Source organism: Pelodiscus sinensis, chromosome 4, assembly GCF_052426305.1.
Source record: "Pelodiscus sinensis isolate ZL-2025 chromosome 4, ASM5242630v1, whole genome shotgun sequence".
NCBI lineage: Eukaryota > Metazoa > Chordata > Testudines > Trionychidae > Pelodiscus > Pelodiscus sinensis.
Genome location: NC_143055.1, coordinates 103,996,515 through 104,014,714, shown reverse-complemented (window position 1 = coordinate 104,014,714; position 18,200 = coordinate 103,996,515). Strand labels below are relative to the sequence as shown.

General features: G+C 37.0%; 1 protein-coding gene across 1 annotated transcript in view; it reads right to left on the bottom strand.

Annotated features, from left to right (window-relative positions):
• Positions 1 to 1,146: 1,146 nt before the first annotated feature.
• ARSJ (arylsulfatase family member J) overlaps positions 1,147 to 18,200 on the bottom strand; it is a 40,196-nt gene continuing 23,142 nt past the window's right edge. Inside the window, exon 2 of the mRNA XM_006119238.5 lies at positions 1,147 to 3,691. Within this exon, the coding sequence (XP_006119300.3) occupies positions 2,296 to 3,691 (1,396 nt within the window). The 3' untranslated portion in view covers positions 1,147 to 2,295. The remainder of the gene's footprint in view (positions 3,692 to 18,200) is intronic.

Here is an 18,200-nt window from a genome sequence, read left to right as displayed (position 1 = left end):
AAGCTGACCTATCTGTCTGCTAGAAGTTGGTGCAACAAAATGAATTAGCTGCTGCACTATTATTAAAGAGCTGTGGTCTTAGCCATTGAGAGAATAACTTATGTGCTTTAGTCCTGTCAAATATACAACATTTTCCTATAGAAAATTTGGTCCTTTCTATAGGACAATTGAGAAACCTGTTTTTTTTTTTCTGATGCTGGGTTTGGGTTCCAGTGTAAGGGTATTTTATATAAGACCAAAAGTTGATGTGTATGCATTTAGAAATCTCCCTAGTACTATAATGTTTCAAAATCTTCTTTTTCCAATTTACCTCATATTGTAATTTTGTTTACCCAAAACCAGATTCTCCCAATAAACACCACTCTAGGTCAATATTTAACCCTTTTTTTTTTAAAATATCCACACCTCAGTCAAGTCTATATATTTGACATATGTTATGAGAACTTCTCAGGGTGCCTTAAAAATATTTCAGGTCCATCCTTGAATGAAGAAACCAAACTACACTTGATTTTGATGCTGTGTTGATGATGATTTGGTTTTGATGACATTATATAAATTTGAACACTTGTGATTTTTGTTAGAGGATATTAGCTAACATATTATTCTCAGAGACAATTTAAAACAATTTAAAACAATATAATGTACTGGACCTGTGTCTGATTTCAAATTACACTGATTTTAAACTGGTGTAATTCCATTAACTGCAATGGCCTTACAGATTGGAAGTCAAAGTCAAGCTCTGTGTTTCTAATGGTTGAAATGATATCATAATAGAAAACTTTTACCCCAAGTAGCTGATGGCTATCTATAGCATATTGATGAGTTGGCATTAATTTCAGTTGCTATGTGTTAAGATGCAGATTTTCAATGATCATGGAAACTCTGAATTACAGTAGATAATTTAATACAGAAAGATTAAAAAAGCCATTGTAACCATTTATCTAGATACTGGAAAATTCTGCATTAGCATCCTTGTAAATAAAGATACAGTTTTAATAGTATCCTGAATTCAACAACACATTGAAGGGTGTAGCTGTATCTTAGAAATAAAATGTCATAACAGTTAGCCTACATTAAAAAGCAAAAAACAAAAAACAAAGCAGGAATTCAATTATGACCTTTGGTGGAAAGGAGAGACAGAAGACATTTATGAATGCCACAAAAATAAAATATTTTAATAGATATATAAATAAAAGGCTTAGAGTAAACTTTTCCCCTTCCAAAACATAAAGCTAGTCTAATTCTTTAAAAAAATTGAACAACAATATTCCAAGTGACTACTGAGTCAAATAATCACTCTGATACATTCAAACTGGAGGCAAATATATAAAAAATGATGCACCTGAATCATTCTTCTATTGCATCTTAGCAATGTTTACAGTAATTTGTGTTTTTACAGTACTATGCAGCTTTAGATATGTAAAAGAAAACCTCCAATGATAGCGCAAATAAAATCATATAAAACAAAAAGGTGGCTTGCATCACCCATTGTGAAAACTTTAATATAAGTGAAGTAATTGACTTATGTTTGTAAAATAAATTATGTTTTTATGTACTGTAGCAGAGTGACATTAAAGTGTATAAACATTACATTCATTTTCGTGGTGTGCTCAAATATATTTCCGCCTACCTCTATGGCAAATAATATAAGACATACGCTAACTGAGACAGATTTGTGCTTTCGTTTTTATTGGAAAGCAGTGGAACCTGGCACAACACAAAAAAAATCTCCCATTTATGCAAGACAAACACAATTTAATTAAAAGCAGCTTTTAAAAAAAAGGAAATAGATGATTAAAGGTCAACCTTTTGCTGTGCCGAATTAAAAAAAAAAAAAAAACATGGTGACTATAATCAAATATAACCTAAATTGGCAGTCAGATTTTGGGTTTTACCTTTCTCAATAGATCATCTTTACCTGTTTGGGATTACCTATCAGTAATTTTTCCATACTATTATAGAAATGTCTATTTTGGGCATGAAATCACCTCACCAAGTATCCTTCAAACAGAGAAACACTGAAAGTGAAAGTTATTTCCATTGCTATCTGGAATGTTGCTGTGATGGGACAATATCATTTGTGCTGGAGAAGAACATTTGCCACATAGGCATTTATACATTCTTCAGGTAGAGTATCATGATAACTGGCACTGGTATAACGGAGAACAAACCAGAAGGGGAGATTTTTCAGTCTATCATAGTGCAGAGCTGGCATTTCTATGCTGGTGGAATGTCATGAGCTCCTGAAAGTTGGAGCCAGTCTGACTTAGGTTTATGCAATGACACTAGTCGATCCTATCCACTAGCAAGGTGCAAACGGCAATTTAAGGGCTGTCCCTTTTTTTGATTTGTTTTTTTCTTGTTCTTTTTTTGTTTATTCTCTCCCTTCATTTTACCTGGCTTCTTTTTCTTCTCGTCCTCCTTAAACCATGGGCCCCAGACTCCTCCATTAAGTTTAGGATTACTTCTAGGGTCTTTAGCTGGGTATCGAACAGGAACTGCAGTCTTATTGAACTGTGAAAGTCTCCGCAACAACTGCTTCACTATCTCTGGATACTTACCAGAAAGGTCCACTCGCTCATATGGGTCGGCAGTTATGTTAAAAAGCCACACTGTTTTGCCAGCCGACCAAGAAACTCTTTCGTTATGCCAGCGATTGGGGCCAGCGTTGCTAAAAGACTGGGGGGGGACCCAGTCACTGTATCCAGGATTTCCTGTCAGTAGTTTCCAGTGGTTTACTCTAATTGCTGACTGAATTGCTGTGTTCCAGATCCCAAAGCCTGCTGCCCACGAGCCATTTTTGGCTTTGGTATAAATAGGGTCAATGTTGTGTAAAATGTCCACCCTTGGGGAACGTCTGCCTTCACTTATGGTCTCCCATATATCATAGCCATCCAATTGGATTTCCTCATCAATCTGCCCTTCGGCCAATGTGATCAAAGTGGGGAACCAGTCTGTGATGTGCACAAGCTCCTTACATACAGCCCCTTTGTTTTTCAAAAGGGGACTATGGACAAATCCAACAGCACGGATTCCCCCCTCCCAATATGTCCCTTTGCTTCCTCTGAGAGGCCAGTTACTTCCTCCAGCCATTGGCTGCCCTCCATTATCCGAAGAGTAGATGAGAATGCTGTTGTCATAGTAACCATACCTCTTTAAAGCAAGGGTCACATTATTGATGGCTTCATCCAAACAGGCCAGCATGGCAGCATATCTCCGCCTGTTTATATTATTTATTGATCTGTAATGTTCAAAATACTTGCCTGGTGCTTGTAGTGGAGAGTGAACAGCTTGATAAGCAATATATAAAAATATAGGGGTCCTGGGATTATGAGAGGCTAAGATTTGTTGTACTTTTTGAGTGTACATCTGTGTGGAATATATGCCATTGTCATGATCCCAAGCTGCATTGTCATTCTCATAGAGGTCATAGCCACATATGCCAGGGCTGTCACATTTGTAGTGAGTGTAATAATCCCCACTGCCCAAGAGTGAGCCAAAAAAAGAATCAAATCCTCTCTGCGTTGGCATGCATTCTTTACGGTAAAACCCCAAATGCCATTTGCCAACCATGTGGGTGGAGTAGCCAACCTCCTTCAGCTTCTGAGGTAGAGTCACATTATCCAGAGGTAAACAGTTAGGCTGGGTGGGCCTTATGACAGAATGCTGAAGACCTGTGTGTATCTGGTATCTGAAAAAGACCAAAAAGGAGAAATACATATTAGAAGGGAGAGAAAATAAATGTATCTGGACATATAGAATCATAGAACACTAGAACTGGAAGGGACCTTGAGAGGTCATCAAGTCCAGTCCCCTGCCCTCATGGCAGGACCAAGCACCATCTAGGATCATCCCTGATAGATGTCTATCCAAACAGCTCTTAAATATCTCTAGTTATGGAGATTTCACAACCTCTATAGACATTTTTTTCCAGTGTTTAACCACCCTGACAGTCAGGAAGTTTTTTCCTAATGTCCAACCTAAACTTCCCTTGCTACAGTTTAAGCCCATTACTTCTCATCCTGTAATCAGAGGCCAAGAAGAACAATTTTTCTTATCCACAAACAAGAACACACATGCAATATATAGGAATAATAAATGTCTCTGTGGGAAAAAAAAAGTCCGTGTTGGAAACATTTTAAAAGTGTAAATTTCAAAGAATAATGAGATCATGCCAAGACATTTGTTGAAACAGGAACATAGCAGGTGTTTTACTTTAGGAATATTTAAAGGTTAATAGTCAATCTTTTCAGTATACCCTACATACACTAGGACCTATGAAAAACTGACAGTGTCTCTGTGCCATCTTGTGCATGAATCATTTCCTTAGTATTTGGCTGAGTTAAACTGCAAACTCTTGAAAGCACAGACCAGTTTTTTGGACAAGTGTCTGTAGAGCTGTGTGCAATTACTATATAAATAAAAAATACCTATAAACCCTCCAACATTAGCCTACTAAGATTATAGTGTCTTTTAGTTATGACCTGTGACCTTCACTTTCTAGCCTCTTATTTTTTAGTTGTCCCTCATATTTAGTTGAATCCTGGGTAGGGTTGCCAGGTGTCCGGTTTTCACCTGGCCTGTCCGTTATTCGGGTCCTCCGTCCGGTAAAAAAACCCAGAAAATACCAGACATGTGAAATGTCCAGTATTTCCTGTTTCCCTTGGATGGAAGCCCAGTGGGGACAATTTTCCCCTGCCATGTCTGGCGGGGGAGTGCAGGGCCATTTAAAGCCGCAATGCCTTTTTTTTCCCCTCGACAACTTTGGTTTCCCCTCCCCCTCTTTTTTTTGCTCTACAGAATTTTTTCCCGGGTATTTGTGTGTGTGTGTGGGGGTGGGAGAGTGGGGGGGCAGAGAGGCAGAGGAAGGGAGGGTGTTCAGTACTTTTTGTTAAACCATTTGGCAACCCTAGTCCTGGGCCTTTGGCTGGGGGAGGGGCTTTTAAGAAAGGGACAGTCGCCTCCCAGAATTTCTGACTTCAGGTTGTCACAAAGCAAAAGTTAAGACATGGATTACTGCAGAAGGAAAATGGCACCAATTTTTCTGGGAAAAGTTTCTTAACATAAGTATTCTGCAATTTGTATTATTTGCATGACCCACAGGCTTCACTTAAGAATAAAACTACAAAGGCAATAAGTGACAGGCATTGATTGTTTGGGTCTGTGGAAGGTAAATTTATGAGCGGCTTTACTCATGGTGACTCTCTTGCAATCTGAGATAAAATTCTGTACATTTTATGATTTTCTATTGTAAGACTGGGTATATCTTGTGAATAAATTGCTTGAAATTAGTTCCATACGCAGAAAGAGGAGGACTATGCTAAATAGTCTGGAATTCATTATCATAATTACAGCATTTGTAACCAATTAAATACAAAACAAATGCTGACAAACTGTGATGCAGAATCTAATTTTACCCATTTCTGATACTTTGATCTTTTTAAATACAATTTACATAAAAGATAATCGTGTGATTTCTGCTGTTTCCAAAGTTCTAACGACCATCGCTCCAAAGTACCATCGCTCCCTCACCCCCAATCCAATGTCTAGGTTATAACTAGTTTTTATGTACCTAAATTTTGCAGAATAGACCAGTATTTATGCTCTTGCAGAGGAAGTAAATAAGCAGAATTTGTGTGTAAACTTCAGCTAAAAATGTGCCTATATGAAAGCAGATTGATTTTTATTTATTGTAAACTGCAATTAGAGCAACATTCATTGTATTGTTTTCTATTATTACTTCTTTACTAGCATGGAGGCTGCTCAGATATTTGCAGTAAAACCACTGTAATAATTCTTCCAGATGGCTGCAGATGCTTAATGTTATCTAACTTTTACTCTGACTTGTTTACTCATCTGTAATGGAAACTTTATTTAAAGGGACTGCACTGGAAAGATACTATAAGACTCTTGTTCTTACTCCATAGGTCCTCTGGCTGTTGGTGCTCTATAGGCTTTTTCACAGACTTTTCTTAAAAATACAGGCTCAAATCATAGTGTTGTCTTCACCTTGTTTTCTGATGTTACAAATTCCATCTTTACCTACGCTTATCAAATGTGATGGAAACTTCTAACCAAATTGGATGGAAACTTCTAAAAAAATTCTACTTCCCAAACCCTGAATGAGAAAATTAATTTCCCCTTTTTGTTCCAGACTGGACAAGTCCAATTCCATTTGCCGTGTTTTATACTATGCTTACCCCTTGCCACAAACTGGAGTAGATATTATGTTGTAAAAGTTCAGTTTCGGAATGTAAGGTGCTAGATCCTCAGCTGACAAATCAGCATAGCATCATCAAAATCAAAGTGAACTGAATTTGTTGAATTTCTAGACTTTTGAATGGACTGGTTTCCCAGTTTCAGTATTGCAATAAAGCTTGTTTGTCTGCAGGGATTTGCCTGGTTTTGTTTTGTTTTTGAAGGAAAAAGAGGAAAGTCAGAAAATCCAAAGCTAGACTTGAAGTGGGATTCGGCATTAAATACAGCGATCACTACTGATGATTATGAATAAGACGACAAAGACAAGGACAAAGAGGATCCTAAATTAGTGATGGACTATGCCATCAATGCAAATGACATTTGGCAAGGCCAATGAAGCTGAACTAATTTAAATCAGCTGAGAATCTGCTCCAATCTTTCCATGAATGCATTAGAATTTCACATATATCCCTAGAAAAAAACCCACAGCTGTTAAAAAGGGTTCAAAGAACATAAGAATGGCCACCCTGGCCCACGTAGCCCACTATCCTGTCTTTCAAGTGGTCAATAACAGATGCCTCAAGGGGAATGAAGAACACAGTCATGTAAAGAGAAAAGTAACACTTCTCTAATAACTTTTTTTACATCACTCAGTCTTATACCTTCCCCCCCGTCATCTCTTTTCTAAGATGAATAGTCCCCAGTCTATAATCTCTCCATGTGGAAGCTATTGCATACCCTTAATCATTTTTGTTGCCCTTCTCTGTATGTTTCCCCAAATTCTATCTTTAAGATGGGAAGGCAAGAATTGCATGCATTATTCATGGTGTGGGGTTAGCAAAAAGTTTTAAAGTTATTTCATGCACTAGCCCTAAGATACATCCTTTTAACTTGAATATTTATACAATATTTCTAATTTTCAAAAGACATTGGATACCACAACATAATGGTGAAATGGTATATATTGTTTCAGGACTCCAATATAGTGTGCATGAGTTACAGCTAACAGGTTTCAATTCCACAATGCACTGAATTGAGTAATTCATTGATGTCAACCAAGTACTTTGCTGACTCAGGCCCATAAGTAAGCAATTACATTTAGTACAAGAGACATTGTATCTATGGAAGTAACTGACCAAGTGGAACATGTGGCAGTTGTTCCAGAGAGAGAGTTGTTGACATTATGAGATCCTATAGGAAATCAAGGAAATGTTATAGATCAGTATATGACCTTCTTGGAACATCAGAATTTCTTAGGATAAGATAAATTAAAGATGGAAAAAGCTTATTAGGTCATCTAATTTATTTTCCTGCCAGTTCAGGATTGTGGGTAATATATTCTGCCTATCTGCAATATTCTTCCTGTAGTTTTAAAGAGAGACAGTATTAATCTTCATCAGTGCATAGAAAATGGCATTATAGTTTATACTAGCTGAACTCACTAGTCCCTCTGGCTTTGGAATCTATGAATCATCCTGCATCAGTGAAGCCCTTTGTGCCATAGGACCATGGGGAATCATCGCTATTATGATAAGAAGGGCGTTTTTCTACCTCTCCCACATGTGGCTAGCAGCTTCAGCTTATGGCTAGATCTGCATTGGAGCCCTGGTGGAGAAGACTACAGGAAAGTTGTGTTGCAAAAGCCACACACTTCCTGGCCAGTTTTTGGAGAACTGTTGTTTCCCTGTTTCTCATGGTTGGTGACTTTTCCACTTCTGGGAACCTCCATCAGAGTTTAAACAGACATAAGTCCACAGAAACTCTACATGAATCTGGCTAGTATTTTGTCATTATCGGTCTTCTGGTTTAGAATTATATTATTTTGAAGTGATAATTCATGGAACACAAGCACAACACAACTGAATCTTGAAACCACAGGATAGTTTCACAGTAGAAAATGTAATTTAAAAAAAAAAGACAGCCTTCTGCAGGCAATCACTGTGTTTCCTCACATAGAACACTTTTGTGAAGACAGTACAACCCATGTCATACTGTGTAGCTTCATTCATATTCCTTCAATGTTTATGTAGTCATGAATCTAATTGTAACAAAGTTATTTTTTAAATACAGTATGTGTGTAGAAAGAACAGTTGACCTTTATTAACTGTTTTATCACGTAGGTAGCCTCACTTTTTGGTCTCATTTGAAGTGCCTCAGATTTTCTGTTAGAGAAGATATAATCAAAGCATCCTAATATTGCAATGGGAGAAATGTCCTAATTTTGGTCAAAACAGTCTATTCATCATTTACTAAATTGAGACAATTCCGCTGGGATTTTCAAAGGGTCATAATTAAGTTAAGGAAGTCAAATCCTACTGAAATTCACTGCAGTTTGGGGGCTTAACTCACTTAAAATATTTTGAATATCTCAGCCTTATATCACAGTGCTGCAATTTGATTAATTTCACAATACTTAAAATATTCAATCTACTACTGTTAATACTTCTAATCTGAACATCCAGAATCCTCACAGATGTGAAATTCCAGTCTGTAACTCCAATTTTTGCTATAAAACAAAAAAAGAAAAGAAATTTTACTGACAGTCACTAATCTGTGGTATCTCAGATAACACCTACAGTTAGTTACTCCCTACCTCTGGAATGGCAACTAAGCCAAATTTTGCATTCTATTAGGGCAGTTTTGCTTCAATTGACTGATGAGCAGTTGCTCTAAAGCTGGAGAATCAAGCTATCAAATGATTTCCTTATGCTGCCTTTATGCTCTCAACTATGCAGTATCAAGCATGTGCTTCAAATCAAGTGGTATTTTGCCTTTGCTTCGCTCTTGGTGGAACTGTGACATTAGAGGCAAGAGAGTCCTTGAACAGCTCATTGGTGAGAGACAGTGCACTAGAAAATCTGTTTTTAAGGAATAATGGCCCTCTACAAAAGAGGACCCACACAAGACGGAACGCAGAAACCTTTATCTGCATTTTCTGGTGTATGTCTCTGGATGTAAAGGGAAATGCTTGTACAGGGAGATGAAATTATATTTCCTCATGTCAGTGAATTTTTTAAATCAGATTCACTATCTTACCATCCTTCCAAGAAATGCAGCAATATGACATATTTTCATATATTACTTCCCATTTTCAAACCACTGTTTATTCTACTAACCTTCTCCTTCACTGAAACAATTAGTTTATTTAAAATGGATTAAGTAAAAAGGTTAAAGGCAAATGTGTGGGTGTAAAACAGTGTGCTTGCGTATGTGGTTATTGTTTCCTTTGCACTGAGTTTATTGGGAATAGAACAAAAAATTCCCAACTTTATCACAAATATTTGTAAAGAAAAATGGATTGCAGAATCAAGGTACCATCTTTACTAAATCCCACACATATATATAAGACACGAAAACAAAAAAAGTGTGACTAAATAATTGCTTGCTTGCCACAGATCCAGCCCTTCCACCCAACTCCAAGCTCTAACTGAAAGCAGATCATTCTCTCCCTCTCTCCATGACAGAATCATGTCATATTCTGAAGAAAAAAAATGCATGTGGCTGTAATGTCACAATGAGACAGTCTTGTAAAAAGAATGTTGTCATATCCAATTCAGAAGAACTTCAGTTTACTTGTGTGCACATGTGAACTCATGTAACCGTATGTACAGACTTTTTTTTCAATTCAATATAATACTATTGAAAGTACAAATTTTGGAGTCTGGGATCCTGTTTCTCTAGGAAATAAGAAAAAAAAACCAGCGACAGTCCTACCTTATTCACAGTGCATGAGATTGTCACCACACGGCCATTCCAAGAAAAAGGCCATAGAAACACATTGAATATAGATGGGGAGAAATTCCCCGGCACAAAATCTGAGACAGTCAGATTCTGAGCACCAGTGTAGGGTGTGTTAGGGATTGGAACAGGAGAGGAATATTTGGGAGAGAGAGGGTCCTCTGAGTTACAGAAGAGCCCTTGCACAGCTCTGGATCAGTCCCCAAGTGAGAAGGTACAAACGTGCACCACCATAAGGGCTGCTTTCCCTTAGTTGTGTGTTCTGTGCCATGTCTCAGATACCATTCCAGGTGACAGAACTGTCAACATGCATTTCCATTCAGTCTTTCCTTCTCTGCTGAGTCCTCAAGCAAAGAGACCAAATAATATTGATAGCTTCACTGATGCAGATTCCCGTCTTCCAGGAAGTTTAGAGACTAATAACTTGCTCTTTCTAAGCCACCAAAGACCCATCCAAACAGTTCACATCCAGTCCAATTTGGTAGTGACAAAAGTAATTATGATCACTTAACCTATGCTCTGTTATCTCACATCATTAATAATACCCCAAGCCAACCATTCCTGCAGACAGAGTAAATGTCAACATGCTGAGAGCTATCAGTCAATGTCTATGTGAAATATTTTGGCTGGAGTAATGCAATAATCAGTTTTGACATCTGCATTTTTACACACCCCAAATAAAAGTAATTACTGTGCACGTGTGAAATTTGTTCAGCCAAAATATCTCATGATTGAAATTTTGAAACTCAGATAAACACAAGTTTTTCTGAAGAATAATATATTCAACAAATGGCCTCATATGGAACATGAAAAGTATCTGTTGCCTTTCACAAAGAAACATTTCAGATATGTAAAATAAAAGGAGCATCTATATCTGTTGATGTTTGAAATGCTCTTTGAACAATTATTTCCATATATTTTAATGAAAATAGGCACTTTGATCATGCAAAACCACTTCTGAATTAGTTTCCTCCATGTGCGTTATTTATATACACAGCACTTTAGATTCATACAGGCTCCTAATACTGTAGGAGGATCTTGTCTTAGCAATAAAGAATTGCTGGGGGATGGGGTAAGGAAAAGAATCCAAAAAGCAATAGACTATACACAGGAAAAATAATACTGTAACCTACTAATGTAAAACACAATATGAATCAGTTTATCACAGCAATATCTGAAAGTTGGGGTTATTTGGAAGGGATTAGTGGAAAGGTACATAAAATACACACATATCTATGTCTAAATTCTGTAAAGATTACTACTCACCATTTTTTAATCATCCATGCAACAACTACATACATGTGATACTTACAAGAATGACATTGGACCACAGGAATATGTTAAACAAGGGAGGAAGATTCAGTCTCTTTTTGATATTTATAGATACTATTAGCTTGATATACCTATGCTTAAGACTTCCCGGTAAAGGTAGGAATTACAGAAAAAGGGGACCAGATTTTGTCATCTTAAATTACATAAAGTTATAGCATACTTCTTGATTTGCCCAATTGATTCCAGTGGGGTTACTTTAGAAATAAAATACTATTCAGTGAGATGAGGGCAGAACCAAGTTGTAAGTTAATTAAATGGCAGCTCTTTCCTAGCTCAGAATTTCTTTGTGTAGGAATACTCATAGACATGTTATTCTGTGCAGTTTCATCTTTATTTTTTCCACTGTTCTGCATAATTAAGTGTTGTATACAATAGTATTCTTGTGATAGGATGTAAAATATCAACATTTTAATATAGATCTTTTAAAATGATAATATTTCATTTTCCCCAAAAGTATTGTAAAGCATTTCAAACACAGAAAATGTGCTGATTAATACTGCTGGCCTGACAATAATTAATTAACTATGTAATAATTTTTATTTCAAAGCTGGAAAGAAAAGTGAGAGTATTAAGCAGAAAATAAAAGCTATGCAATCTGTGTGATGAAATGTCTACTAACAACCTCCTTTTTAATTTTAATCACTTACTGCATTCTTGGCAGCATAATAAAGAAAGATGACTTTTTATTGTGCTGTTACAACAGGTACCCTGAGATTGGTGTATGCCAGGAATAGGTACATGCAACCCCAAACCTTCTGATAGAACTGAACTGTTTCCAAGAAAAGCTACAGCCCAATAGTTTGAACAATAGCTTTAACTGGATGAAACCAAAATGGGATTTTAACTTTTAAATAGCACACAATTTGGTGTGCTGTTGGTATATTGTCATAGGTGTCAATGTGTGATAGGCAGGAAAGATAACTAAGTTTATAAGACTATGAGACTGGCAATCCAAGTTTTATTCCTGTTTCTGTTACATATTTTTTCCACAACCTGTATCATGACTGGAGATGAGCATCTAACACTTTTAAGACCATCTGAAAAATGTCAGTCCCAGTCTATTAGCACTTCATATATTTCATTTGTTAAGTAGGGACAATACTTCTTTCTTCACAGCAGAAATTAGAGCTGAAGGGTCTTAATATTTACATGAATGCTTTTATTTTTGAATTGGTGATGTGATATCAATTCGTTAATGGCTGCAAAATAAGTTTCCTGTTTTTATGTACTACATGAAAAAAAATCCAACAGCAACAAATTCTGTCACATATTGCTGACTACAGATCCTCTTCTGCATGCATCTGATGCACAGACTGTCCGTGGTTGTACAGGGTACCATGACCATCTGAGGTAACATGGATTATTTCTTCTCTCTCAGAATTGTGTTTTCTCTCCTAGGCCATTGAAATAGACCAGCTAATCTTCACTGTTCCTCCTTTGTAAGACATTCAGAACTGAGCTATGGAACTTCATTCAACTCCACTCTTATCTTTCCATTGGGTGGATACATCTTTGATCATTTTGGTCTGTCATTCAGCCCATCAGCTATTTCATTTGCAACTCTTGTCTTACAAATTTTTGCTCAAGAAAATGATTAGCGTTGCTGGACATGAGCTTAAATAAAAGGCTAAAACAAAGAGCAATGAGTTAAGTTTAAAAAAAATGCAGTTTTCACTCTACTGAGAAGTGCCTGATTGAAAGCAGGAGAAACTAAAGTTCTTACTTTATTCATGGAACAGGTTCAACATGGAATTTAAACACCCTTATTACCATCATCTGAACTGGTGTCTATGCAAGTAGGTGTGCCTTTGTATCTCAAACAAAGAAATGAGTGGGTAGCTGAGTATACTCTATTTCATTACTGTTAGTCATTTGACAATTCTCAATTAACACATCAAACGTTACATGGAGTGTTAAGTGGCATGAAAAGGAAAAATCAAATTCACAGAATGTCATCATTCAATGCACAATGTTTTACTTATTTTAAGATGTTTTTGAAATTCATGCAGAATAATGAAAACATGGAGGCCTCTTCCCACATCTATGAATATTGTGGAACTATGTTCTCTTTAATCATTTCCATACATTTGCAGATTTTTCCATCCATTTGAGGAATAAAATTTTATGTGCACCAAGGAATGTACATGCGTACCACCAGTAGAAACAAAAATTGCAGCTATGGGTGCTTTGCTATTCAGCAGGCAGCATTTAAATCTTTCCTACGTGGTCGCACAAGTGCCCAAATTCCAGGGAACACTGCTGTGGAATCAATAATCTTTACAAAAATTATTTTAAAAAAATCCATATTCTGGGATTGAGAGAGGTAATGTAGCTTTGATACATACAAACGTCTAGCTAGTAAGAAACAATCCCTGTCCTGACCAGTCTATTCCAGTCCAAAGTTTGTCAAAGGGGATGAAGGGAAACAGGTTATATTTGAACCCTTAGTCACTGATGCCACTGAGACTTTAACTCAGATTAGATTTCAACATGAAACAGAGAGCCCGACATCTGTCCCTAAAGATAGATTTTGGAACCACATTTTCTAATTTAGGATCTGTTCCTTTCTCCTTTTGTATGCCCTGCGTGAGGCAGTAGCATTACCTGACCCAGAGACTGATTTAGTAGTAGGAACCGATGGAGAACCCTCAGGATACTAATACTTAGCAAATGTTTATTTTTAAAACTCTTAATAATAGTAAAACTGAGCTTGGTTCACAGTATAGTAATGAAAAATTCCATTACTTTTCTTCTCAAGGTTAGTGGGATGACAACACAAAGCCATGTCCACCTGGAACCACTGGAGAAGCTTCCACAGAATCCCAGTGTTTCAGAGTTGTCTCCTCTACTCTGGGAAGATCTGCTGGAATTCACATGGAGAGTACAATCTAAACCTGAGTATGGACAACATTAGGTTCTACTGTATTGTTGTCTATACCTATAATAATGACAGACTTACATGTAAATCATTATTATAAATTTTGTAACAAAAAAAGACTGCTTAAATTGTGACAGTCTGAAGACTCTTATGTCCAATACTAAACACATACAAAGTCATACAATATCTATTTTCAATATTTGTATTAAAATTATACTCTTAAGAAGTTAGTGGCTGTTTTTGATCCCATACCAAAATACATCAAAATAACTGTACTGCAGGTTGTGGAGTTACATTGGCATAAAATGAGACTGGAATCAGTTTCTCAAAAAGTCTTGGTGATAAATTTTCAATGCAATGAACACAAATAAATCCATTACAAACTAATCCTACGTGCTATTTTTTGTTTCACTTAATTGTATTATATGGCAGTTCTTAATGGTTATTTTCCACTACCTAAAAGCATTTGCGTGGCTGAGCGATGCTAGTACTTAACATGCTCCGATAGCTGATGACAAGACAGATGGCCTTTTGAAAATACAGACTGCTGCACTGCACATTAAAGTAAGGGAATGCATTACTCAGGAAAAAAAACTTCAATGAAACAGTAATGTTCAAGTAATAGATGGGATTTTTGGTAGATTTACCATAAGCTCAGGTTTTTCCAGACATTACCTCTTTTTTGATCTTCCACTCTCTGGTCCAAGCAGATTTTTCAAGTAAAAGACAATCCTTCAGGATTTTTGCAGAGTGGATGTTGCACCTCAGAAAGATCTCTGTGTGCCAACTGGTTCCTTCTCTGCAACCACAGCTGCTAGATCCTGCCCACCCATTGTGTCCTCAGGCATGGGAAAGGCCTACAGGAAGGTGCAGACTGCCTCTCTCCTCCAAGAATGAAGTCAGAGGTGCCTCCTTCAACACCTCTCAGATACTTCTTCCAGTACACAGACATACACACTCCTCCAGCACCCTCAGTAGTCCCTCACATGCCCCAGAGCTCCCCTTCCTTGGGAATCTGAAATATCATAAACCTAGTTTATGAACTTGATTCAAAACCGTAAAAGAAAGGCTCCTATTCACTAGTTTTGGGTCAAATCTCATACTTCTGATCTTCTCTTTCCATATTCTCAGAAGCTCCGGAGGATGTTGTTTCATGCCCCAATTTTTTCCCTCAGACGTGCATGTCAATCTTGTTGGGGTATACCTCATTTATCAGATGTTAACTATTCACTGTCTGTTATGTGTTACAGAAAATTTTTCAAAATACATGGACTGGTGGTCACTAAAAAAATTGTGTATGTGGTACCAAATTCCAAACACAGTATTGCTAACTTTCAAAGTTAAACAACTCAAAGTCAGTCCCTAGCATTTCAGAAGATTGCCTTAAAAATCATTAGTTTTTTTAAAAAAACAAAATAATGGAGATTTCTCTCTCTTTCCCTCTCTCTTGCTATCTGTGGATGGAACCTGTAGGATTCATGTTTTCAAGTTCTCTCTGCTACTATGAGGGTTAGAAACTATTTTTTAAATGAAAGCAGAGATCCTTAGATAGTAACAGAAGCTAAATGAATCACAATAAGTATTCTAGTAAAATGCTGGTTTAATTATAAGAATCTGAGGCTTATAATTTATAAAGCATTTCCAGTCTGTGCTTAAATCCTGTTAAAGTCAAAGATAAACACATGCTGCGTTACTTTCTGATGATGCACCTCTGCTTCTGAACATAGTAAGAGCTCTGGGCCTGATTTTTAAAGGTACTTAGCTGTCTAATGATACAAACAGGTCCCTGGTGGGATTTTTTAAGTGCCCAGGTACCTAACTCATTGATTTAAATGGGAGTTGGGATTTTTAAAAATACCTACTAGTTTCCCATCTGCATCTTCAGGTACCTGAATACTTTTAAAAATCTGGCTCTGAAGATTCTTTTTATCAGCCCTTAAAGTCAGGTTAAGATGTGTTCATGTGGAGAAGCACTAACTTCGATGTCCTCAGGGCAACACACGGCAAAAGAAATCATTATACACCCTCCTCCTTGTACCTTGCATACGTAGGGAATGGAAAGCGAAGGTATGGGGAGGAAAGTGACAGATCTACCAGTGCACATTGCTTGTGCTCCTCATTCACACAATGGTTGCTATACAGAGGTGTCAACATTATTCCCTCTATGCCACCTTCCCTGTCCTGGCCCATTCACAACCTGTTCTAAAGTTTAAGATAAAACAGGTACAACTTAAAAAGAAAGAGCAGGATATCTATTAGCCAGGTGCCTTGTCCTCTGTTTACTTGAACAATTTATTCAAGAGCTATTCTGAGTTCTACAGTTCAGATTACAAAGCAGGTTGAGAGGTTTTTCCTATCTCTATTATTAAGTACATCAGTTTTCTAGTGACTGGAGCAAAATGGGCATCCTGGTTCCCATTCCCAGCACTGCCACAAACTTGCTAGGGCACCTTGGTCACATCACATTGGGCCTGATTTTCAGAATTTCTGAGACCTGACAGCTCCCACTGACTTCAGTTGCAGTTGTGGTTGTTCAAAATTTCTGAAAACTAAGCCTGTAATCTCAGTTCCTTAACTCCCCTTCCCCATTATGGGGATAATAGCTTTATCACAGGGATGTTGTGAGGTTTATTTAATGTTTGTGTAATCTCTTAAGATCTCTGGGTGAAAGAATCCAGAACTGCAAGTGCAAGGTACTGTATAATGATTATTCATCTGTAATGACTGAGGAACATATTTTACAACAGCTTGCTATGTCAATATTTTTATTTAGTGAATGAATATCTTTATTTTTATACATTGATGAAGACTTATTTCTCATAAAATGTTAATGATTGTTAAGAAACCCTTACCATGTTCTAATATTTGTACTGTATGTTCATGTTGGCTACAATGAGCCATCTGTATTTTTTTTCAGATTAAAGTTTCTTTCATCTCAGTTTAACTAATCATTGAAAATTTGTCTTAAGACGATTTGTTTTAAAACAACATTAAAAGTTATTGCATCTCCTTGAGTGATTTGACAATGGTACTCCACCCAAAAAGCAATAAATCATGCATTTAAAATTGCAGAAACAGAAGGCAGAAAACATAAACCCATGAAATGTCAAGAAAGTAACATCTAAATGTTGTCCTCATGTAATCCACAAGGATTCATATAGCAGGGCAAAAGGATGACGCTGTAAAATTTTAATTGAGCATGCTATAAAAGTAAATGCAGAAAAGATCATCGGTGGGAGGGATTGGGTAAAGGGTCCCCACGACCTTACTCGCTGCAACTAGAAGCTGTGTTTGTTCCTACCAACCGATGCATTGTGGATGTCTCTGTGCGTGGGGAAACAACGAGGCCATTGACAATCGTAAGGGTCTTAGAGGTGGAACTGTGTGTGATTTATAGAAATAAGTACATGTATATCCCTATTCTTAAAATTAAGTATCTTGTGTATTGTCCTAGGTGTAGATGTTATATTATTGTCTGTGCTAACTATCCTGTGTATTGAAATAGATCAGTGTAACCTTGCACTGCCTTCTTTTACTACTCTGTACATAATAAAGTTAACAAGAGTCTATCTGAGGAGTTTTTATGGCTCCTCTCGTAAGCCGAACCACATGACATAACATCACAGCAAATCTTTATACCAATAGGTGGCCCTCTATACGAAATAGGTGAGATTCAAAAAGGGCAGTTAGGTTCAATTTTCAATTAGCGCCTAAACACTTTTCGTGGCTTTACACATCTTCCCCAGTTTGGAACAAATTGATAAACAGCAGTAAGTCACCAGAGCCTGTTGGTATGCACCCAAGAGTTCTGAAGGAACTCAGATATGAAATTGCAGAACTATTAACTGAGTTATGTAATTTATCACTTACATAGCTTCCATACCAGATGACAGGCAGACAGCTAATGTGTCACCAATTTTTTAACAAGTATTTCAGATGTCATACTGACACATAAGGGGTTGGAAAGCCTAACTGCAATATCAGCCAAATTGGTTGAAACTGCAGTAGTGAACAGAATTATTAGACACACAGGTAAAGATGATTTACTGGGGAA